This window comes from Schistocerca americana, chromosome 4, assembly GCF_021461395.2.
Source record: "Schistocerca americana isolate TAMUIC-IGC-003095 chromosome 4, iqSchAmer2.1, whole genome shotgun sequence".
Taxonomy (NCBI): domain Eukaryota; kingdom Metazoa; phylum Arthropoda; class Insecta; order Orthoptera; family Acrididae; genus Schistocerca; species Schistocerca americana.
Window position 1 is genome coordinate 608,733,395 of NC_060122.1, and position 25,430 is coordinate 608,758,824.

General features: G+C 42.5%; 1 protein-coding gene across 1 annotated transcript in view; it reads right to left on the reverse strand.

Moving 5' to 3' along the window:
* LOC124613646 (mucin-5AC-like) overlaps nt 1-25,430 on the reverse strand; it is a 253,948-nt gene that overhangs the window by 58,168 nt on the left and 170,350 nt on the right. The window contains exons 3-4 of the mRNA XM_047142361.1: nt 7,633-7,854; nt 1,762-2,108 (exon numbers count right to left, since the gene is read on the reverse strand). Coding sequence (XP_046998317.1) covers nt 1,762-2,108; nt 7,633-7,854 — 569 coding nt within the window. The remainder of the gene's footprint in view (nt 1-1,761; nt 2,109-7,632; nt 7,855-25,430) is intronic.

A 25,430-nucleotide genomic window follows, 5' to 3' on the forward strand; every position in this document is an offset into this window, starting at 1 on the left:
CCGATCCCTTCTTCTAGTCAAGTTGTGCCACAAACTCCTCTTCTCCCCAATTCTGTTCAGTACCTCCTCAGTAGTTATGTGATCTACCCATCTAATCTTCACCATTCTTCTGTAGCACCACATTTCGAAAGCTTCTATTCTCTTCTTGTCTAAACTATATATCGTCCATGTTTCACTTCTATACATGGCTACACTCCATACAAATACTTTCAGAAATGACTTCCTGACACTTAAATCTATACTCGATGCTAACAAATTTCTCTTCTTCAGAAACGCTTTCCTTGCCATTGCCAGTCTACATTTTATATCCTTTCTACTTCGACCATCATCAGTTATTTTGCTCCCCAAATAGCAAAACTCCTTTACTACTTTAAGCGTCTCATTTCCTAATCTAATTCCGGCAGCATCACCCGATTTAATTCGACTACATTCCATTATCCTCGTTTTGCTTTTGTTGATGTTCAAGACACTGTCCATTCCGTTCAACTGCTCTTCCAAGTCCTTTGCTGTCTCTGACAGAATTACAATGTCATCGGCGAACCTCAAAGTTTTTATTTCTTCTCCATGGATTTTAATACCTACTCCGAACTTTTCTTTCGTTTCCTTTACTGCTTGCTCAATATACAGATTGAATATCATCGGGGAGAGGCTACAACCCTGTCTTACTCCCTTCCCAACCACTGCTTCCCTTTCATGTCCCTCGACTCTTATAACTGCCATCTGGTTTCTGTACAAATTGTAAATAGCCTTTCGCTCCCTGTATTTTACCCCTGCCACCTTCAGAATTTGAAAGAGAGTATTCCTGTCAACATTGTCAAAAGCTTTCTCTAAGTCTACAAATGCTAGAAACGTAGGTTTGCCTTTCCTTAATCTTTCTTCTAAGATAAGTCGTAGGGTCAATATTGCCACACGTGTTCCAACATTTCTATGGAATCCAAACTGATCTTCCCCGAGGTCGGCCTCTACCAGTTTTTCCATTCGTCTGTAAAGAATTCGCGTTAGTATTTTGCTGCTGTGACTTATTAAACTGATAGTTCGGTAATTTTCACATCTGTCAACACCTGCTTTCTTTGGGATTGGGATTATTATATTCTTCTTGAAGTCTGAGGGAATTTCGCCTGTCTCATACATCTTGCTCACCAGATGGTAGAGTTTTGTCGGGACTGGCTCTCCCAAGGCTGTCAGTAGTTCTAATGGAATGTTGTCTACTGCCGGGGCCTTGTTTCGACGTAGGTCTTTCCGTGCTCTGTCAAACTCTTCACGCAGTATCATATCTCCCATTTCATCTTCATCTACCTCCTCTTCCATTTCCATAATATTGTCCTCAAGAACATCGCCCTTGTATAGACCCTCTATATACTCCTTCCACCTTTCTGCTTTCCCTTCTTTGCTTAGAACTGGGTTTCCATCTGAGCTCTTGATATTCATGAAAGTGGTTCCCTTTTCTCCAAAGGTCTCTTTAATTTTCCTGTAGGGAGTATCTATCTTACCCCTCATGAGATAAGCCTCTACATCCTTACATTTATATTTTTTGAAATATTGATAATGCTATTATTATTAATTTGCTGATTTACTTATGGACACTTTGTATTTTTAAGAGGAGTCTGATGATAGCCAACATACCGAAACTTGTAACCTGTTAATAAAGAGTCAGTGCGGCTTGTATTTTCGTTTTATTTACCTCTGTGATATCATTCGGTCGCTCTTCTCCAGTTGGCTTTATGTGAAAGTTAAAGGAGTGCCGACGGCATGAGGAGTTACCTGGCAGAGTAGGGCGTATACGAAGAGGTCCGTTCGCGGTCGGTAGAGGCGCTGTCGTCGGTCCTGCCGAAGACGGGCGCCGGTTTGTCGGCGTGCGGGCTGCGCGGCAGCGTCGCGCTGGAGAACCTGCTGGAGCCGGGACTGGAAGTGGATGGGGATGTGGGTGCGGACTCCCGCGACGTAGAGCGCGAGTAGGAGGGCCGGTGCGAGAGCATGCGCAGCTGCAGCTGCAGCGGCAGGGTGGAGCTGCCGCCGGGCGTCTCGGTGCTGGGGCTGGGGTCACGTGACCGCCGGCCGCTGCTCGTCGTGGGCGGCAGCGTCACCGGGGGTCCGTGGCTGGCGTCCGCCTGTGGGCAGCCGGAAGGGTCGACGCACTCACTCTCACTGCTCGCCTGTAGGCTGCTCTTACTCTGCGAAACTTAACACATGTAATTGGCATTCAACGAAAGTGATGTGAGCCCTATTTTCATTCGATGTGTTGTTCTAAATTCTGTACAACGGATATTTTTCAACAGAACTCCTCAATAGTCGATTTGTCAGGCCATAGAGGGTCTGAGCACAAGCAATATGATTTTTAGAATGAGATTTTCACTCTGCAGCGGAGTGTGGCTGATATGAAACTTCCTGGTAGATTAAAACTGTGTGCCGGACCGAGACTCGAACTCGGGACCTTTGCATTTCGCGGGCAAGTGCTCTACCACCTGAGCTACCCAAGTACGACTCACGCCCCGTTCTCACAGCTTCAATTTTGCCAGTACCTCGTCTCCTACCTTCCAAACTTTACAGAAGCTCTCCTGCGAACCTTGCAGAACTAGCACTCCTGAAAGAAAGGATATTGCGGAGACATGGCTTAGCCACAGCCTGGGGGATGTTTCCAGAATGAGATTTTCACTCTGCAGCGGAGTGTGCGCTGATATGAAACTTCCTGGCAGATTAAAACTTTTTGCCGGACTCGGTCCCGAGTTCGAGTCTCGGTCCGGCACACAGTTTTAATCTACCAGGAAGTTTCATATCAGCCACACTCCGCTGCAGAGTGAAAATCTCATTCTGGAAACATCCCCCAGGCTGTGGCTAAGCCATGTCGCGCGGTTCCAGACTGAAGTGCCTAGAGCCGCTCCGCCACGACGGCTGGCAGACGTGATTCATTACAGTTATCTGCTCACATAACTTGCACTCAGAGTTTTACTACTCCTTTATCAGTCCGTCTTTCGTGACAGAGTCATACTTTTATAATAAGTGATTTTGTAAAGAAGTCTTTTGGTTGTTAAGGAATAAAGTTCATAATATAGTTTTGAATGCTAGTATCTTTTCAGTCATTTAGAAACTCGAGTATTTCCCACCGTCTCCTCGTGAAAGTTTTATTTTTTGATTGTGTGTCGCCTTATGGCACTTAGCGGAACGCAGTTATTTCGGCTTTATGTATCATCTGCGTAGCACATCTGTATGTCATTGCATTGCTCTGCACAAGGCTTTCTCCTCTTTGGCTAGATTGCTGCTGCTCTGCATTTTCATTTTCGTCGCTTTCGAACGGTACCGAGTTCCCGTTCCCACAGGAAAGCAATGAAAATTTGGTAGGGCCAGGTTAACGTCAGTCAGATCATTTTCAGTTAAGCCTTGCATTTCAAAATTGTTAGCAGATTCAGTTTAGGTAAAGTTCAATTCAGATTTCATTTCTTTGTTAAATACTCTTATTCTTACAGAGCAGTGTTACATTTGCTGTGTATTATTTAGTATTTGGAAATTTATTTGATCAATTTGCATAGACAATTTTACAGATAATTTTCACGGAAATATTTTTAACAAATGTTTTGTCAAAATTCGATTTGTCATATTATGTAGAACTTTTATTCCGTTAGTTTTCCGTATTGGAACTGTAAGCCAGCTTCTGTGATATCACTCATTGTAGGGCTGCTCACTGCATTGCACGGTACAGAATTTCACAGGGCAGTTTATTTAGTTTAAAGTTTTACGTTTTCTGGAAGTTCAATGTAATACAGTTATACAAATTCAGACATTTGGCGACTCTTTTTATCAGACAGCGTTCACATAATCACAGCACTTGTATTGTTCGAGTTCAATTCCATTAAAGACATACCCGAAAGTTTAAAATGAGGATACCAGTCTAGTTTAGTTTACAACAACAGAAACAAGAACAACAACAACAGAATAAAACAACTTACAGAGTGAAATATACGCTGCCTGGCAAAATAGTGAAGCACCCAGAAAGAGAGGAGGAAACTAAATGGAACTTCAAGGACTGAGAGGGTACAAGACGTTATTTCAGTGATTACAAAATCGAGTCGTATTTACGAGGAACTTGGCGTTATGAGTCCACTTATCAGTATGACGTTGCACACCTCTGACTTGGATGCATGCACTGATTCGGTTGGGAAGGGTGTTGTGTAGTCTTTGTGCCCTCGTCTGAGGCTGGGAGAAAGTGGACCTCCGAGCTGTCACAACATACGTCTTTTGTGATCAGGTCTGCGGATTTTGATGACTAGAGGAATATCTCACCAGCCCACAGAGACACGTGCCATGCGTGGACGAGTATTCAGCTCCGCGATATTGTCACATGAAATGTAACACAGTTGCCATCAGATTTCCCTTAATCATAACCTGACTCCCCACACCAGGAGTAGCTAATACAACGGAGCACTGAGTGAAGTGGCGCAGTGGTTAGCACACTGGACTCGCACACTTGGGAGGACGACGGTTCAAACCCACGTCCGGCCATCCTGATTTAGGTTTTCGGTGATTTACCTAAATCGCTTCAGGTAAATGCTGGGATGGTTCCCTCGAAAGGGCGCGGCTGACTTCTTTCCCCATCCCTACCTAATCCGATGGGACCGATGACGTCGCTGTTTGGTCTCCTCCCCCAAATCAACCATCCAACCAGCCACAATTGTGCACCTCCATAACGGTGAGAAAATGGATCACCTCGACAGGCCACTGCCATACTCGCGGAAAATGGGTAGTCTGGGGTAGTGTAGAACCTCGATTCATCGCCGAACAGCCGGCCTCGGTGGCCGAGCGGTTCTAGGCGCTTCAGTCCGGAACCGCGCGACTGCTACGGTCGCAGGTTCGAATCCTGCCTCGGGCATGGATGTGTGTGATGTCCTTAGGTTAGTTAGGGTTAAGTAGTTCTAAGTTCTAGGGGACTGATGATCTCAGATGTTAAGTCCTACAGTGCTCAGAGCCATTTGAACCATCGCCGAACAGAATCTAACGCCATTCATAAGCAGCTCATGTTCTCGGTCACAGTACCACTCCAAACTCAGTCGTCTGTGTTGCGGTGTCAACGCCAGCCTAAACACGGGACAGTACTTCCCTAGTATGGCCGCTGCTAGTATTCGGCCTATGGTGACAGATGACACAACACGTACAAGGAGTCCACTACTTCTTCCTAGATGGCAGCCACAAATCTGATGGCGTTACGCTGTGCTTGGTGTACAATATCGCGATCCTCTCTTCGGGTGATCAGACATCCGAGTGCCCTAAAAATCTGAATATTGCGCGTTTCAACCGGCCGGCCAAATGAAGACCGCAAATGGGTCCCATTTCACACTCTGTCAGGTGCTGATGACGCTGTCGCACACGGCTACGTGGCATACCCGTGTCTCTCACAGTGATCACTCAACATCCTATGCTGTTGAGGCCCATTACATACCCGACCAAGCTTGGTAACAACACTAAACGCGAACAACACTAATGAATTGGGGTGACCATTCTATCTGTCACTGAGAATTGCAACTGTGATCGTTTACATACTCGCCCATAGTTCGTACGCGTACGAAGTTACATTGACATCCGACTATATATTCAAGATGGACTTTTTTTTTTGCCAGGCAGACTGTGTAGACTGGAACAAGCGAAGAAAGCGTAATTCAATAAAAGAGCTCTGTTCGAAACGAATGTGATATAGAAATGAGGAAGACGTTAGCGGAAGTGTATATCTGGAGCACACCAACGTATGGAAGTGAAACGTGGACTGTGTAAATGCCGGACAAGTAGCAACTGGAAGCGTTTGAACTGTTCGTACGCGTACGAAGTTACATTGACATCCGACTATATATTCAAGATGGACTTTTTTTTTTTTTTTGCCAGGCAGACTGTGTAGACTGGAACAGGCGAAGAAAGCGTAATTCAATAAAAGAGCTCTGCTCGAAACGAATGTGATATAGAAATGAGAAAGACGTTAGCGGAAGTGTATATCTGGAGCACACCAACGTATGGAAGTGAAACGTGGACTGTGTAAATGCCGGACAAGTAGCAACTGGAAGCGTTTGAACTGTGGCGTTATCAAAGAATGTTTAAAGTTAAGTCAACGAATAGGATACATACTCTGCAAATCACTTTCAAGATGACGGGAAAAGGTAAATAATGTTGTACCGTGTGTTGAGGTTTCTTTCTGTTCGAAAGCTTCTGTGCGCTATGTAATTAGTAAGATCTTATCTTCTGCGTACTTATGGGAGTGACAAGTGAGGAGCTGAATTACATTTCTAAGTTCTTCATTTCATACTAGTAACTGAAAATTTGTAAGTAGGCTTTCGCATGATAATTTGCTAATTTGCGGCTGTCTTCAAGCGTATGCCACTTCCGGTTTCCCAGCGTTTCTACGTCGCTCTTCTGTTTGTCAAACAAACATGTGATCGTTTGTGCCACCCTTTTTTTATGTGCAATATGTGTTACACACTTGAGCCGTATTCTAAGATTGGATGCACACGAGATTTGTAATTTATTTTTTGTTTAAATTGGCTGTATATTCCCAGCATTCCACCAGTAAACGGAAGATTGTCTATGTGAGTGTATGTGACCATTACGTTCCATACCGCTATGAAATGAAGAAGCAATAATGAGGATAAATTAAGAAAGAAGTGTATGGAACATCATTACATGAAAAAGGGACAGCATAGGAGAATATCGGATACATAATTGAGAATGGAAGGAGGAATCTAAGAGTAAAATGATAGGTGCAGACAGATAATAGAACATGCAAAGTGCAACATGTATTGGCTACAATGACAAGTTCAACACAAAATAGGGAAAGACGGAGAACACTAACAAACATTTCGAAAAACTGCTGACTAAAATAGAAAGGACTAGCAGTGTTCTTTTGCAATCACATAATCGGTGCGCAAGAGCTTCTCAATAACGGATGAACTAAGAAACAGTGTACTTTAACTTAAAATGTGATATTGTAATTACCTGATGTAGTCAGCATGGTGACAGCGACCTGTAAATCTTTGTTTGGCCAAAATCACAAACCAGAAAACTGTGATTACTAGTTTCAACCCCCCCAAAACCGTCGGAGTGTATAACAGGATACAAACAGTGGTGCCTAAATCAACGCAATAAGTAAGACACTTAGACATTATTGTGTTAAAATTCTCAAGGAAATTTCAGCTCTAGAAAAAATAGAATAAAAATGCATTGCTGTCATCCAAAGCCAGTGGCACGAAGCTACGCACAACAGAAACCCAGTGAAAACATACCTTACTGTCGCATTTATAATATGCGTATGTAAAACATGTAGCACAAATACTTCTGTAGTAATTTGAATATGACGGAAGACATAATGTCAGGTCATAGTGTCCGTCAAAGTCAATCATATCAAGAAAGCAAACAAACTGACTAGCACTGTGGCGTTATTCTTAAAATATTTCTGACTTGTGAACTTGTATTACCATTTCCAGAGCTGAAGATGACCGTTTAAGCAGCTAAAAACAATAATTATTGTTTTATACTTTGCGACCTTGGGCAAAGAAATGTTTTAATAAAATCTACAACACTACACTGTGATACGTTGAGTAGAATTTTTTTGAATGCTGTAAGTGAACACTGAAATACCAGCTGCTTGTGGTGGGTACTCACCCTGCTCCTGTGCGGGTAGGTGCCGTACTTGGTGTCAGAATAGGAGCCGGTCCTGGTAGATGAGTGGTCGCGGCCAGCCGGCGAGTCGAGCTGCGAGCCGTACTTGCGGTCCGAGGACAGATCCCTGTGGTAGCCACTGCCGCTGCCGCCGCCGGTGCTGCTGCCGCTGCGGTAGCCAGAGCCCGGCGTGGAGCCCGAGCTGCCGCTGAGTCTGCGGTCATACTGAAACAGGACAGGGCGTCATTACTACTAACTCGGAAGAGGAGCTACAGGAACAGGAAGGGTCAAAAACTGGTTCAATTGGCTCTGAGCACTATGGGACTTAACATCTGAGGTCATCAGTCCCCTAGAACTTAGAGCTACTTAAACCTATCTAACCTAAGGACATCACACACATCCATGCCAGAGGCAGGATTCGAACCTGCGACCGTAGCAGTCGCGCGGTTCCGGACTGAAGTGCCTAGAACCGATCGGCCATAACGCCCCGGCCAGAAAGGGTCACCCCAAGTAGTACTTTGAGTAGAACTTCCCTGGCTCTTCTGGGTCACATTGCAAGATCCCCCGCTTCTAAACTGATACTGTTATTACTCAGCTTAGCCGCGAGTCCGTAGAGGGTGGTATATGTGACGTACAGTATAACTGGTCAGCATTTACACCCGGAATTTGCGAGTGTAAGTCGGACCTTCCTTGATCCGTCTTGGTGGGTCGTGTCGTCGGATTTCCTACTAGTTTCAAAATCAGCGCACACTCCGATGCAGAGTGAAAATTTCATTGCCACAGTTGGCGAGGAAGAGCACACCAGTGACGTCACAACCAGGAGCCCGGCTATGTAACGGCGAGGCCACGGCGACACGGTAGTCATTTACCACTTGACAACGGACGAGGAGAGTTCGGTCGAAAGCTCATAAGATGTTCAGACCTGATACGGCTGGAAGCCCGAGGAGATTTTATTAATAATTTTTACTGTTGAAAAAGCCTTATGGCCAAGCAATAGCATTTATATGGATAATTTTACTGTTGACTAAACCTTACTACTTCGTTTTTCTTTTCAAGCAATATGTAACTCTTTTCCACTATATGAAATTTTTGATGTTGCTTTTTGCTGCATATATGACATCCATGGACTACTTGTAAAGTATCTGAGGAAGACGGTTTTATACCTACCGAAACCTAGATAAAGGTCTGAATAAACTTTTAACGTGCAACTGGTTCGCTGTATCATCCCCATTATATTCATAATTCTACAATTGCTGAATGCTGCCATGTTGAAGATTTTACCATACACGACATTGCCTATTCGTTCGTCGTTCTGTTTCTGATTACAATATGATATTCTTACGTAGATAAATAACAAAGCAAGAGAGAGAAGAAAGAAGCAACAAAATGAAAAGAACGATTTACTAACCCATCAGATAGCAAAGTCACAATTATTCAGGTGGTAGAGGGTCCTAAAGTTAGTAATTACTTTGTGATCTTTAAGCTCTTGTTCCGCAGTCCTTCGAAATTTCTTAATCGCCGACACTATACTTAGGGCAACGTATCCTAAAGCTGCTGCACCGAAAACTTGAAAAAAAGATAAACGCAGTCTACTCACAAGAAAACCGTACTTATCACAAATGTTCCTAATGTTAGTTCTGCTGCCATAATTTAGGAATAGTTAATGATAATTTGTTTCTCCATCAGAAACTTCACTTTTGAGCTAAAAATAATTTTTACAAACAGCACTTCTAGACTGAAAATAAATATACACACAGCTCTAGAGCGTTGGCCACACTTAACACAAATATTGACTATGAATCGACGAAGTCTGTGGGAAGTACACAGAAAAATGTGATCTATCTGCTGAATTATTCGTTATTGTTACATTTATTGTATGGAGATAATTGTTAAGTAATCAATACAGTCCTTAAATATGATAATTCCATTCCAGAAAGCGATCGGCTATCGCCTACAGACCAGCCCACAACCACACAGCGGTGCATTGCGGGTTGCCGCCCGCCCCATACGCCAGCAACAAAACCGTTTGCGACTACACCTGTAGCAGCAGGGCCTAAACTCATCGCTGAAGAAAGGAAGTATCCCAACCAAAGCCCGCCCAGTTAGCCCTGCGGTCTCACGCACTGCTTTCCGGGCGGGAAGGTGTGCCGGTCCCCGGCACGAATCAGCCCGGCGGATTAGTGTCGAGGTCCGGTGTGCCGGCCAGTCTGTGGATGGCTTTTAAGGAGGTTTTCCATCTGCCTCGGCGAATGCGGGCTGGTTCCCCTTACTCCACCTCAGTTCCACTATGTCGGCGATTGTTGCGCAAACACTTTCTCCCTGTACGCGTACACCATAATTACTCTACTACGCAAACATTGGGGTTACCCTCGTCTGGTGTGAGACGCTCCCCGGGGGGAGGGGAGTGGGGATGGAGGGGGTCCACTGGGGGCCGAACCGCACAATAACCCTGGGCTCGGTGTGGGGTGACGGAGGGGTGAGTGGACTGCTGTAGCCTGTTGTCGGGGTTGCGTACCACTGCGGCTAAGGCGGGTACGAAACCTCCCTGTCGTTTCCAGGTCCCCAGTTCAGTACAATACAATACATTACAACCCCAACCAAAAACAGGAGAGGCAGAAAGATATGCCTAGGACCACAGCTGAGGAAAGTGCACGAAAGAGAAAAGAAACTGAAGTAACTGATTCCGACATCTTTGAAGAGCGGCGACTGCGGGGATAATGTCGATCACTTTGGAGTCTCCACACTAGATCTATTGTAATAACAGACGCAACTCATGTAGATGGAGGAGATCATATCTTTGCTAAATTTCGAGGAGGAAACAGGAATATATAGAGTAACAGATATGTCTGCACCATACGAAAAGTACTGGAAAATGACCTAAAAGTCATGTCACTGAAGTCTATGGTGATGGAAAAGTAGCTTTTCAGTTAAATGAAAAAGACACTTCTCTTATAAATAAGAGTGATGTGATACGGAAATTGCCAATTCCTGATGTTACTACTGGGTTGAGAAATGTCAAACGAGGAATCTGCTTTGTGTTTAACGATCCCGTTGATGTACATGGAAAAATATAAGACAGCGATTCTCTTTTGCGTGTCTCTTACTTTTGTATTAATGTCAATATATTAAGTAAAATTGGAAACAGTTACTACCCACTGCTGGCCGTCCTTATTGTATTAAAAATAGGAGAAATAAATAAGGAAATTTCTGTAGTTCCCTCTGATGTAAGTTTCATGCCACAAATATCATAGAAATATGTTCCAAGGAAAATTTCAGTTATGAATATGTATCGTTTTGTGTGTTCTCTATCTCATTTTTAAGATCTCTACCATCCATCTTCCGTATACATAGCAATATCACATGTATATCATACTTTGGACTAGGAGTATCATATTTAAGAGTTTCAGTCCAGAAAATGATAGACTGTATTTATTTTTTCTAGGTTACAATTGTAAATTTTAAAGAATTAAATACAGTATCATTATGAACCAACTTATACCCTCCAACATTTGAAATGTTTTTCCTAACAGTTACTCTTTTCCTTTCGAAAATACAGACTGATTTTGTGATTTTGTACCACATTTAGGTCTTCTTATCCTAGTTTTTATGTAACAACTATTGGCAAATTTCCGCTATAAAGCCATTTTGAAGTGAATGATCCCGTGACTACACCCCACATGAGATTAAAACAGCAACCAGGACATTGTAACAAGCAGGTGAATTCCATCCACCTGTTATATTTTTCTTCCCCTCTTTTTTTTTTCTAAATTTGTTCAGTAGTGTTATTTTTATGACATGTGCAGTATCTAGGACTCTCAACTTCTGAGGCAGAGTTTTTCTAATTCAGCTTTAGTATTTATTATATTCCTTTAGCTATCACGTGGTAAGGAGCTAATTACAAATACCAGTAATTTTACTTGTTATCATTGTTCATGTGTAAACATATAGCCTGCTACTAACTTTCAGCTAAAGAAGATTAAAATTATATATAAATACCTTTGTAAGTGAAGTATCTGTACAGGTAATGATGAGAAAATGTCACGAAGACTTGCAGTCATCTAATTCCAGAGTAATTAGCATTCTTAACTAAAATATTGTTGCAGAAATAGAATTCAATATTTTTGCAAAGTAGACAGCATAATTCAATAGCAATTATTGTTGTATCTAAAGATTCACATTCAGGAGAATATTTCACAAGAGTTGATCAGGAACACAAATTTTTAATTGTAGCTTGTAAAACTCCAGTAAATAAAAATAGACAAATGTAGCTCTGAGAGGCTGTTGGAAGCCATTTTAGTCAGTCTGCGAAAGATTATGACAGGTACAAGATCTATAGGTGGGATCACTGAAAATATACCGCAGACGGGTTAGAAAAAATCAGAAGTCGTGGACTGTGCCGAGTTCTAGCTGACTTTCGCATCCGGGAGATCATAGTATAGTTTAGTGACTGTTTTTAATGATTGACTGTAAACTTGCAGTTAAGCTCAGGAACTGTGCCAAACTTCTATAATGACCATCTATTGTGACAATTTGGTCAAACTGTGAAATGTGTCATCATCAATAGTTAATTACTATGTATACCGTTTTCGTATCTATTTGAGTGTTAGACTACAAATACAGTAATTTTAGAAGTTTATTCAGTGACTGTGTTAATTATACGTGTTTGTCAGGCGAGAACTGTTGTGAATAGTCACGTTAGTGTTAGGGTTTCTGCACTCGATCAATATCAACCTAGAATAGCAGGTGTCTAAGGGATTATCTGTGCACAAATTGTGATATATGATACACGATTCGGCCATAAATCGTAGGCTGCTCAACATAAATGTGCAATTAAAGTATCTGGACTGTAACTTCAATGTAAACTATATTATTAATAAGAGTCTACTTTCGACAAACACTTTTCAGGCACATTCGATGAAGGCGCAGCTACTGGAGGCGTCTTAGCAAAGACAAATAGCGACATGTTACAGCATCTAATCGTGCGACGTATCACGCAATCTGTAAATACACAAGCACGAGTTCTGAAAAACTGGGCACGCAGCATCCTATAACTCGCGCTGACTAATAAACGGTCGTCGCCATAGCGCAGGAACCATTTCGTGTGAGAACATGTTCCGTGCTCAGTGTTGCTGACCTTGTGGTTGTGCGTTCACCAGTTTTGTCATACTCGAACGATTAGGTGCTGGTTTCTACATAGCACGTATTCTCGTACTTGTTCACGAGAGAATGGTTGTACAGCCGAAAATGGGCAAGAGTGTGAAGCTTTCCTTTCGTCCGCTCTTGAAAGCTTCCGTGGTGTCGCGCGAAGTCACGCTCGCATTGCGTCCACGCGCGAGGGTAAATATACGACGTTGCGCCCCGCGTGTTTAATTAGAAACGTTTACTCGCGGAATAGGATTAATTGTCTGCACTGCCAAGCTGTACAGCGAGTCTAAATAAGAGCCGACAGCCTCGCTTTGTCCCACAAGGCAGTGGTAAACATCTCTCTACTGCACTGTCAATAATCCAACTACCGACAGTAAGATCTCTATGTCCGACCACCGGACTGGAATGTGTACACCGCCAGCATTTCATACACGGCCTATATACTGGCCACTAGCAAATCTCGACTATAATTACCACAACTACCAAACGGGGAATGAGTCACACAAAAACACCACTCTCAAATTTGGAAGGAAAAAGTGGAATTTATTGACGTGAATTAATCCTGGTAATGCTTCCACGCTTTGTGCTGAGGTCTCTCTCTTTGCCGAACAAGTCCCCACTCACTGATCCCCAACACTCACCGAGAAAAAAAAGGAAAATGCCTGAGCGGCATTTCACGCCCGTGTCCGGGTATGCATTTCGGATTCTCTCAGTCTTCCGTACTTCACTTGGTTGATCAAAAAGATTCAGTTATTCCCGACTTCGGAAATACACAACGAAAACGCCACCTTCGCCCTAGAAGGCACACGACCCTCCGCCGCATACCCTAATGTGGCTTGCGGAATATATATGTAGATGTAAACTTTTACAGCCCATGAGCGCCGCGGCCAAGTCCAAACCGCTTCAAAAGTTATGCATTTAAACGATTCAGCCAATCATAATCAAGAGTAGAACGTTGACGTTTTCATTGACCAGCTCCTGCTTACGACAGGGTTCTGCAGCCTAGAAGCACTTGCAGAGCTTTTGTGCAAAGGGTACCGACTGCCCTGGAGAAATCACTCCACGTTGAGCCAGCTTCTTTTGCACAAACCACAATCCACTTAGGAAGATTAGGAAAAGACTGGCACATAAACTCCATGCTGAGGAAATCCTTCTTCCTCCAAGTAACGACTCTGTCATAGACAGCAGCCCCAAGAAGAGCACATAGGCGCCGCCAGAAAGTGAGATGTTTCAAATAGTTTGAAAAAAAATTCTGTTTAATCCAAATATACAGTCTTGGCGGAACTATGAGAAATGTTTGATAATGAAGTAATGATCGCAAATGGAACCTTAAAAGTGAATTGTCCAAACCGACATGTCGAAACCCACCCTGAAATTTTTCATCCAGGAAGAATTCGCAGAAAGAAATGTACTGTCAAAGGCGCATTGCAAGTATTTAAAAATGTTTAACGTATTCATTTTTGCGGCACGAAGAACCGCATATAACAGCGGTTTGTACAGTCCTTCCTGCTCAGCGCGCGAATCAGCGAATAATACACAGATGAAGCTGTCACAAGAGAACGTAGCACCGCTTAGCTTGAAGTCCAAAATACACACAAGTACACACGTGAATTTTAAGCAAACTAAATAAGTTGTAGTTCATGTCGCCAGAGAAGTAACTGTCACACAGAAGGCTAACAGAAGAAAGATAATCAAGGCAGTGTGTAATGTTACATTACGGACGACTTCCACCAGCCAGATTCTTAATTTGTTGACTTTAAATATTTTAGAACAATTTCTGCAGAACAGTTCTGATGATAATTGTTGAAAAATGTATATTTCGCTAACAATGAAACAGTTCCTTGTTTATTCCCTGTATCGTCACAAAAATGCGAATTTCTATTGGACGACGAAAACAAAAATTTTTCTTGTACCACGCCCAAGAAAGAAAAGTTGATGGATTCAGGCAATTTACAGAAATTACTAATTTAATTTAGACAGAACTGGTATGGCGTAAGAAATGGTTGTGGCCGTTGTTCTGCATATTATGCTGCGTACCGAGCATACTCGATCAAATTCGTAAAATGTGGTGATGCAAACTGCCAATGCAGAAATGACGGAAATTTAACAATACTGTTCCGCAGATAAACCTGAAATGACAAAGAACTGTCGGAAATTAAACTGTTCGACGATTTTCTGAAAAAGATTTACACTGTTGAAATTTTTTTTAACGAGAGGCTGAATCATACACTATTAGTTCTGGGTTGAATCCGAAATAAATGTATTTCGTCGTCCTAATGACGTGGTGTCATTATGTAAAGGCCAAAAGCCCAACAAAATCAATCTATTATTTTCTGAAAATGGTAAGAAGACGTTTCGGATGTAATAACGAACATACCCTCCCATTTTTCCGGATTTTACTACATTGGTTACAAGACTTTTGCAAGGAAACAGTTCTTTTCTTTTAATTTTTGCTCCTAATCTGCCTTGATGTTTCTGAAGACATAGATAAAGTTACGGAAATAGTAATCGACTGATACTTATCACTGGCACTGTTTTATGCAAAGGTGTCAAAACAGTCATCGAGTGTACAGGCGACTCTGTTATTTTTACGCTCGAAAAGATAAACTATGGTTTGCATGTGACTTGACGGGTTAAATTTACACACAGCATTTTAGAGGATAAAAACAAGTTTCGTTTTACGACAGCTAAGGAATTTCTTTTTAGCATAACCTATAATGGCATCTGGTCAACTTGAGGTAAACGTCGTAATTTTGCGACTTCCTTTGCCGTAAAATTTGCCGAATCTGTTTAACCAGGTCGAAGAAACATGGAAATCAGTAATTTTAACTTCATCTGCAATTCAGAGTACCTAGTGTCGCAGATCTCCCTCGGCAATGGCACACTCCTAAATAGTCTGAATAGTATTCCTTTCACACTTTTGCAAGTTTCATTTTGGCGCATATTTCGTATTTTGTGTAAGTCTTTCTTCCATTTATACAGTCCATATAGATATTTCACGGAACGAAACCGGCTTTGCACACTGCTTAAGTTTAAGCGTTTTCTCCCTCCTTCGTTTAACCTTGTTGGGGTCTTCAGTCCGAAAACAGATTTGATGGAGCTCTCCATCCCAGTCTATCCTGTGGAAGCCTCTTCATCTCTGAGTAACTGCTTCAACCTACAACCTTCTGAATCTGCTTACTTGATGTGTAGCGGTACCACTGTTTAGGATAGGGAAAGAGTTTTGTGCGATATTCGGAGCACTAGTTAAAGGCGGGTGTGGGCTGAATTGCAGTAAGTCAGTAAGTTACGCATACCAGCAGTTGTGAAGGCAAATAAAGGCCACAGGGGCGTAGAACTGCCAGAGAGGGCGCACACAGCAGTTTCCATGATGCAAGTTATAGGCAGAAGAGGGCCACTGGCCAACGTAAGTGTTATGCATATGTGATGCGAAGCGGTGCGCTTGGCAAAACAGAGGCGCACAGCCTAGTATAAATAGGTGCCGTTTCTAACGAGATTCATTCAAGTGTGGCATCTCTCTTGGACGGAAGGACGTATCACACCACCGGGCTACATGGGCTGCCAGCGGCCCAGTCCACAGCGGATCGTTGGTTCGACCCTCTGAGGCCGACGTGGAGTCCACAGCCAGCCAGCGGCGGGCCACTCTTTGGCTCTCTACCGCGGGCAGTCGTCTCAGCTCCCGACACACGCCAGAGACTTCCCGAGGCGAGGGCTACAGATTCGGATAGCGGGCGCTTGTTCTTCGCCGTGATCTCAGCTACACGTGCGAGGAGAAGGACGCAGCTGGCTGCCCGCGGCTCACACTGCTGGTGCAGCCATCCTGACATCATCGGAATTCAGGGGGCCAGCCAAGGCCGGTACGACACAACGTTGTGTTGCACAGGCCGCTGGGGTGTTTCCTCAGCATTGTGGGGCCCTGTGACGCAGACCGAGGTGAGCGGAGCACTGTAGTGGAAACAAATAAATCATTTGGAAAGTTCTTGCCGAGTTTTAATACCGCATCTCCTGGCTACCACCCACAAGAGATGTCTCAGAATGTATCCTATCAACCAATTCCTTTTTCTAGTCAGGCTGAACAACAATTTCTTCTTCCCAGTTCTATTCAGTACTTCCTAGTTAGTTACATGATCTACTGTTTATCGTCCGAGTTTCAATCCCATACACGGTTTTCCAGTCATCTAGGATTCAATCAATAAGGTTAAGAGCCCTGAAGAAGCGCTTCAGCAATGTCGTGCTGTTAGCAAAGGCACTCGCGTCAGTTGTTTGCTGTCGTAACCCGTTAACGCCAAATTTCGCCCCACTGTCCTAAGGGATACATTTGTTGTACGTCCCATACTGATTCTTGCCGTTATTTCACGCAGTTTTGCTTGTCTGTTATGCTGACGACTATAGCAAAAGCCGCTGCTCTCGGTCTTTTAAGTGAAGGCCGTCGGTCACTATGTTGTCCGTGGCGAGAAGTAATGCCTGAAATTTGGTAATCTCGACATGCTCTTGGCACTGTGAATCTTGGAATAATGAATTTCTTTAGGATTTCCGAAATGGAATGTCCCGTGCATCTAGCTCCAGCTACCATTCCGCGTTCAAAGTTTGTTAATTCCCATTGTGCGGCCATAATCACGCCGGGAACCCTTTCACATGAATCACCCGACTACAAATGACAGGTATGCCAATGCACTGTCCTTTTACACCTAGTGTATGCGAAACTACCGGCATCTGTATATGTGAAAATCGCTACCCTTTCACTTTTGACATCTCAGTATACATGATAGATCTTCCATTATTTCTTGTCTCAGGAAAAGAACAATAAACTAAACGTGGTTTGCAAAGGAAGGAGAGAATATTAAGAAAAAGGGAAGTAAAAGATAAACTAATCACCGTTGAGTATAGAAGCACACAGTCTTGAAAGTTCAATGTGGATGGTATTGCGATCCACGTGTGTCTAATAAACAAGGGTTTGTGTCGACGAGAAACGTCTTCATAAATCTGCTGAGGAAGTGACTATTGATAAATGATGGCTATGTGTGCGTGAGAACCTTAAGTCGTGCAGAACTATAAGACGTCGAGGTTTCTCGATCTTAGACACATATTAATCGACATAGGACAGATTTACGGAAAACTATCTGCAAAGACTGTTATATGTTATTCAACACCATGTCGCAGCACAGGGCAGAATGTTGTAAAAGGCTAAAAGATGTACTGTAGTTACGCCCGCGGTAAATGTTTATGTAACATTGAACCAGTGCTCAGCAACACGTAGCGCAGGAAGGAACCTTCTTCTAACACTAGCGACCCGACGGGCTTCGCACGGATGGCACTATTTCTTAACTAGAACATCAGATATATTCTTTTGCTTAAGAGTCAGTTTCTAAATGAGCCAAAAAGGGCAAGTTGGTACCCACGAATCCAACGTGGTTGACTGCATTGAAATAGGTACAAAGTCAATATTCAGCCTTGTGCGAAAAGATCTCTGAGAAGGGAGAAACAGGTTGCATTGAAGGAATTGCTATCACGCTAACAAACGAACTAACTTCTCTCCTCATAGTATCTATGCTATTCTATTACTGTAAATATTATATGTTAACGTTTAATTTAGAGAACATTTTGTATTGTGGGAATCCACAGCTGTAGAATTATATCATGATGAAAAAGTCCGCTTCGGCTCTACGATAAATATTTATTTATGAACCAACTAATTTCATGCCGTTAGAGGCACGTTTTCAGGGGTATATCTGCCTATAAACAATAGCAAAACCTATGAGATGCATTGGATAAAGAGGCAGAAGTTTCTTAATAGAATTAAAAAAGATCTTCGTCTATCTAACTCCAAGTCAGCCTTAAGCAATCATCTGCGTGAGGAGGGACATTCCATTACAAATCTGCAAAACAGTTTTAAAGCCCTTCATCTGGAAAGAAAGGTACATGCTTGCAACATTCACGAAGAAATCAAAACATTATGACACAAAATAAGCCTCCCAATGCATACCATTTATGGGTAACTAGAGGTACAACATTGCAACATTTTAGCAAACATCAACTGCTTAAATAGAATAACCTAGTAATATATGCTATTCCCTGTTTTAAACTATCTTTATACGGCGCTATTTCGTCTTTTCTCCTAAAATCATTATTCTCCACGCCACCATTTTCCTGATTGGCCTCCACTATTGTTGATTCTTATGAGGTTCATACATCGCCATTTATGTATTTTGTATTCCTAAAGATTTTTTTAATAAATTTTTATGCAATTATTTTTATTTGATATTTTAGTGTTTTAGGCAGGGTACCCCCTCCCTTTTGTGATTATGTTCTTCTACCTTTTATTTGTAAAATTACTTGTAAAGGAGCTACGCAGCTTTCTCTGTCACATGTTACGAGTTTGTTCTCATGTCGCCTCTCGTTATTTACATTCTTATGCGTTTCCTTTATCGGAGCCGTCCACAATTCAGCTCAGTTGCGGTCTTGGCGGTCTCAGGGTGCTTCATGTCGTCACGACAGTATTACGCCTTTGGCATTTCTGTATAATATTTTTAATTTTCCGTTTCCCCAGGCCTTCTTTAATCCCAATTATGGTCTATTTTGTAACCAGAATTTTATCTAGACCTGTCTTTCGTTACCTATCGTATAATTATTCAAGTTCTGTTCTGAGATCTATTTTGTTTTACCAAGTTAGCGTAGGTTTTCTTTTCCTATACATTAATATGTTTTATACTTTTACATCCAACCGGTTTACCGATTTATCTTTATTCTAGGTTTCTTTCATCGGAATGATGTTCCCTATATTATGTCGTATTTTAACTTGACTACCATCCTCTTGACGGTTGAACATTTTCAATACAACTGGACAGGGAATTTTGGGTCGTCTACGGGTTATCGCTTGAACTAAGTTATGAAATGTTAACATACAATTTCGTCCATAATTCAACTACATTTTAACCGAAGCAGTATCTTTATAATTTTTGCTCTTTTTTACATACAGATGTATCGACGAGGATGTGGCTCTAACACTAGGAAACTAGATGGTTCATAAATATTTATCATGCAGCTGAAGCGATCTTTTCGGTCGTGATGTAATGTATGACAAGCTTTTTAAAACGTGAGGATTTGTACAGACCTTCAAGGAGACCTCCAATTAGTGAAATCACCTACACGGTACCTTCTGCTTCCGTGGAAGATGATTTCAATATAGCAAATAAACCAGGCGCTTCAGGATAAAGAAGCCTCTGAAATATGAATTTTACGTAAACGCCTGAAATTATACACAGGACTCGCATTCGGGAGGATAACGGTTCAGATCAACGTACAACCATTCAGATATAGATTTTCTGCGATTTCCCTAAACCGCTCCTGGAAAATGCTTGGATGGTTCCATTGAAACGACAAGGCGGATTACTTCCCAGTCCATAAAACAACCGAACTTGTGCTCTAACGACCTCTTTGTCGACGGGACGCTAAACACTAATCTTCTATCATTTCCTTTTGCACAAATTATTCTTAGAGGAAAAGTTAATTATCTGTTAAGAGGTGCCATAAGCTAGCTGCTGTTCTCTGGCCGTAACTCCGTTATCTAAAATGATATTTGAAGATAAAAGACGAGAAATCACGCAGAAGTAAGGCGTGAAATTCATTTATTGCTATTTTAATAGCCCCCAGTGACCAGTTTCAAAGTGAAATACCGACTGCCAATCGAAAGCGGTTTCGATTACAAAAACGAAGATGGGCCTTATAGGCTCAGACACGGGTTTCCCTAACTTAAAGGATAGACAGATATATGGGGATATCGTCGAGGTTGAACCTGTAAGCGGCTTTGACGTATGTCTGAAATGCAGTGGAACTTATCAGATAACTTCAAAAACAGAACATTCTTTCATCATACTCCACAAAAATCTACTCCCAGCGAAAGTAAAGAAATTTGCTTTGTGAGCAGATGTCGATAACAGTATTAGTCCAACAGATGAGTTGGAGATATATTTAAAGCGTATTTCAAAATGGAAGGAAATGTACCATGTTACTAGAAAACAATGGGCAGAACTTTCCGACCCTTCAGACGTTCGCCGGCCGCGGTGGCCGTGCGGTTCTAGGCGCTTCAGTACGAAACCACGCGACTGCTATGGTCGCAGGTTCGAATACTGCCTCGGGCATGGATGTGTGTGATGTCCTTAAGTTAGTTAGGTTTAAGTAGTTCTAAGTTCTAGGGGACTGATGACCTCAGATGTTAAGTCCCATAGTGCTCAGAGCCATTTGAACCTTCAGACGTTCACCAGAAAAGTATTATGCAACCAAGCACACATCTCGGCTTCTGAAAGTAAGCTCTATTTTGCTGCTTTCATTCTCAAAGCGATATGTCCACTCTCACGCACGGACAATGCTGATGCTCTTCTTTTTATTCATAGTAACTCTAACAAAGTCAAACGAGCGAAAAAATATGCTGAAACTTATTTTCGTTTACTGTTGCTGTAAGTGAGAAAAATATTTCGTTTATTACACATTTTTCTAGGTGTGTTTGATTTACCTACACTGTTTTTCAAACTATTTTTTGATTTATTTAAATGTAATAAAAGATATATTATTTCCAAACTACAACTGAACAGCAGTGGTGACTTTTGAAGCTTTATTTCAGCCTCAGGTTATCATGTTTTAAAGTTAGTATTTAGAAAAATATATCATATTACTCACAAGCGACTTGTTTGCGTTTGTTTTATATGGGGTGATTCAGCGGCTCCTACCGCTGGGTATTATGAAACCCAAAAGCCTTCAAATATCACGTGAAACTTTTATATTCTCTCGTCCACTACACACAAACGTAGAGTCCTACGGAAAAAGTAAACAGGACTTTTCTGTAGGAAGTGTAATGTAGTTACATTTTGTACTGCGATGAGTTTTCGTTAGAGGCTGTAGTTTTCAAATTACTTAAGAAAAACGTACAAAGCGACCTCGAGAACTGTGGCCTCCAGCTAACCGGTACCCCATTACAAAACTGTTCATTTTTTCTTTAGGGCTAATCGTTTTCGTGTAGCGAACGAGATAATTTGAAAATCTTGCAGGTGGTAATTGAAGGCGTAGAGTGTTGCACAAAACACAGCGGCAGGGGCCGCTGTGTCAACTTGTATGTTACCGTTAACCTGTTAAGACTGTAATTAGCATCATAGCTAAAAATACATGTACTGTTACGAAAGTAGCACGTCAGATAATCATCAGACACTCATTGTACTTGTTTAAAATACATCCTACAAAGTGGCTCAAGACATTTGTGAATAGAAGAGTGCACTTAAAATATATCACGTTCTCCAGGTAGCCAATGTCAAATTTCATTAAATACTGTATATCTCACTGAGAGTAGGGGACAGCGGGATCCACACGTCGGATGTGAGCTGCAACAGAGTGCAAGATGTCTGAATTCTTGTACTTGCTTGCGGCTGCCAGCGCAGTGGATTGCAGCTAAATGCGCCGGGCTGCAGCAGCTCAGAGCCACGGTCTGGTCGAGTTGGTGCCTGGGCTGGGAAAGCCTATGGGCTGGGACCACGGTGCGCCCAACCTCTCTGGACTAGACTGGAAAGTGCTGCTCTGAGATGTAAAGGTTGACACAGGAGAGCAAGTCGTGGCGGCCATTATCAAACGAATCAGAAGACTTGTGACCCCAAAAAAGCGAGGGAAAATACGTTCTGTCTTGTACAATACAGGGTGCGTCTGGAACGTTCTATGAATGGTCTCAGAAAGTAAAGGAAATAAGAATTACAAAGAAAATACCTTTACAGGCCTTCAAAACATCGTCATGAGCTAAAACACATATCTAATATCAGCTGTAAAGCTGTTCGAAACTATCAGCATACGCTTCTTGTGGAATCGTTGAAAACACCGTGTTCACGCGCAGTTGCGTATCTCCATCATTACAGGAGATGAGACCAATACGATCAGATGACCGAGTGACAGTAATTGTGTTACGTGACCATTTTTGTCAAAATCGCCACGTACCACAATCAAACTCCGTTAAACTGAGAAACTCATTTAATGTAAATTGATTTCCAGTTAGAAAAGACTACTAATATCGTACATTAATTTATTATTCTGGAGGATTGTTTGAATGAGCAGTTGTGAATCCCATTGAACGCATATTGAGCAGAGGCCACCAGAAAAGAGGAGTGAGGGAGTTTCGTGCCATTATGGGGTCGCAGTTTTTTTAAAAAGGCATGCGCCGCCACCGCGAGGGCAGGAGGAGAAAGCAATGGGCCCATACAGGGTCGTCCATTGATCGTGACCGGGCGAAATATCTCACGAAATAAGCGTCAAACGAAAAAACTACAAAGAACGAAACTAGTCTAGCTTGAAGGGGGAAACCAGATGGCGCTATGGTTGGCCCGCTAGATGGCGCTGCCATAGGTCAAACGGATATCAACTGCGTTTTTTAAAATAAGGTCCCCCATTTTTTATTACATATTCGTGTAGTACGTAAAGAAATATGAATGTTTTAGTTGGACCACTTTTTTCGCTTTGTGATAGATGGCGCTGTAATAGTCACAAACATGTGGTACACAATTTTAGATGAACAGTTGGTAACAGGTAGGTTTTTTAAATTAAAATACAGAACGTAGGTACGTTTGGACATTTTATTTCGGTTGTTCCAATGTGATACATGTACCTTTGTGAACTTAATATTTCTGAGAACGCATACTGTTACAGCGTGGTTACCTGTAAATACCACATTAATACAATAAATGCTCAAAATGATGTCCGTCAACCTCAATGCATTTGGAAATACGTGTAATGACATTCCTCTCAACAGCGAGTCGTTCGCCTTCCGTAATGTTCGCACATGCATTGACAATGCGCTAACGCATGTTGTCAGGCGTTGTCGGTGGATCACGATAGCAAATATCCTTCAACATTTCCCACATAAAGAAATCCGGGGACATCAGATCCGGTGAACGTGCGGACCATGTTATGGTGCTTGGACGACCAATCCACCTGTCATGAAATATGCTATTCAATACCGCTTCAACCGCACGCGAGCCATGTGCCGGACATCCATCATGTTGGAGGTACATCGCCATTCTGTCATGCAGTGTAACATCTTGTAGTAACATCGGTAGAACAGTACGTAGGAAATCAGCATACAATGCACCATTTAGATTACCATCGATAAAATGGGGGCCAATTATCCTTCCTCCCATTATGCCGCACCATACATTAACCCGCCAAGGTCGCTGATGTTCCACTTGTCGCAGCCGTCGTTGATTTTCCGTTGCCTAAAAGTGCGTATTATGCCGGTTTACGTTACCGCTGTTGGTGAATGACGCTTCGTCGCTAAATAGAACACGTGCAAAAAATCTGTCATCGTCCCGTAATTGCTCTTGTACCCAGTGGCAGAACTGTACACGACGTTCAAAGTCGTCGCCATGCAATTCCTGGTGCATAAGAATATGGTATGGGTGCAATCGATGTTGATGTGGCATTCTCAACACCGACGTTTTTTAGATTCCCGATTCTCGCGCAATTTGTCTGCTACTAATGTGCGGATTAGCCGCGACAGCAGCCAAAACATCTACTTGGGCATCATCATTTGTTGCAGGTTGTAGTTGACGTTTCACATGTGGCTGAACACTTCCTGTTTCCTTAAATAACGTAACTATCCGGCGAACGGTCCGGACACTTGGATGATGTCGTCCAGGATACCGAGCAGCATACATAGCACACGCCCGTTGGGCATTTTGATCACAATAGCCATACACCAACACGATATCGACCTTTTCCGCAATTGGTAAACGGTCCATTTTAACACGGGTAATGTATCACGAAGCAAATACCGGTGGCACTCGAGGAATGTTACGTGTTACTACATACTTATACGTTTGTGACTATTACAGTGCCATCTATCACAAAGAGAAAAAAGTGGTCCAACTAAAACAATTATATTTCTTTACGTACTACACGAATATGAAATAAAAAATGGGGGTTCCTATATAAAAAGACGCAGTTGATATCCGTTTGACCTATGTCAGCGCCATCTAGCCGGCCAACCATAGTGCCATCTGGTTTCCCCCTTCAAGCTAGACAAGTTTCGTTTTTGTAGTTTTTTCGTATGACGCTTATTTCGAGAGATATTTGGCCCGGTCACGATCAATGGACCACCCTGTATATTGCGTGTTAGCCAAGGTTCAGCAGACCGGTGGAACGCTATTAGGTAATGAGAGCCGGTTTCTAACATACATGAAATGTTTTCGCAATTGCGAATATGGACAACCGTCAGCCGTATGTCCGAATGACGACAATGAAAAATGTATGCAGATCCAAAGGAACATTGCAACGTAATTCGGAATAACACAGGCGCTACAAATCGTATATATCAGTCGACACCGGGCAAGCAACTTTCAAGTAACATGTCTCGCCTGTACGGGAATATACACAATGGGTGTACAAGTACAGGTTGTAGACACATGGCTGACGAGATTTGGGTGTTGCCGTGAGTGGTGCTCGGATAGCCTTGGTAAGGCGACCGCTTGCAATAAGCGGGATATCTGGGTTCGAGTCCCGATCCGGCACAAATTTTCACTGTCGTCATTTCATTATACAGCTGATGGATGTCCATATTCGCAACTGCGAATACATTTTATGTGTTTCATGACGATTCTAGTCTCCACAGTGCCTTCTCCTCTAGACATGCA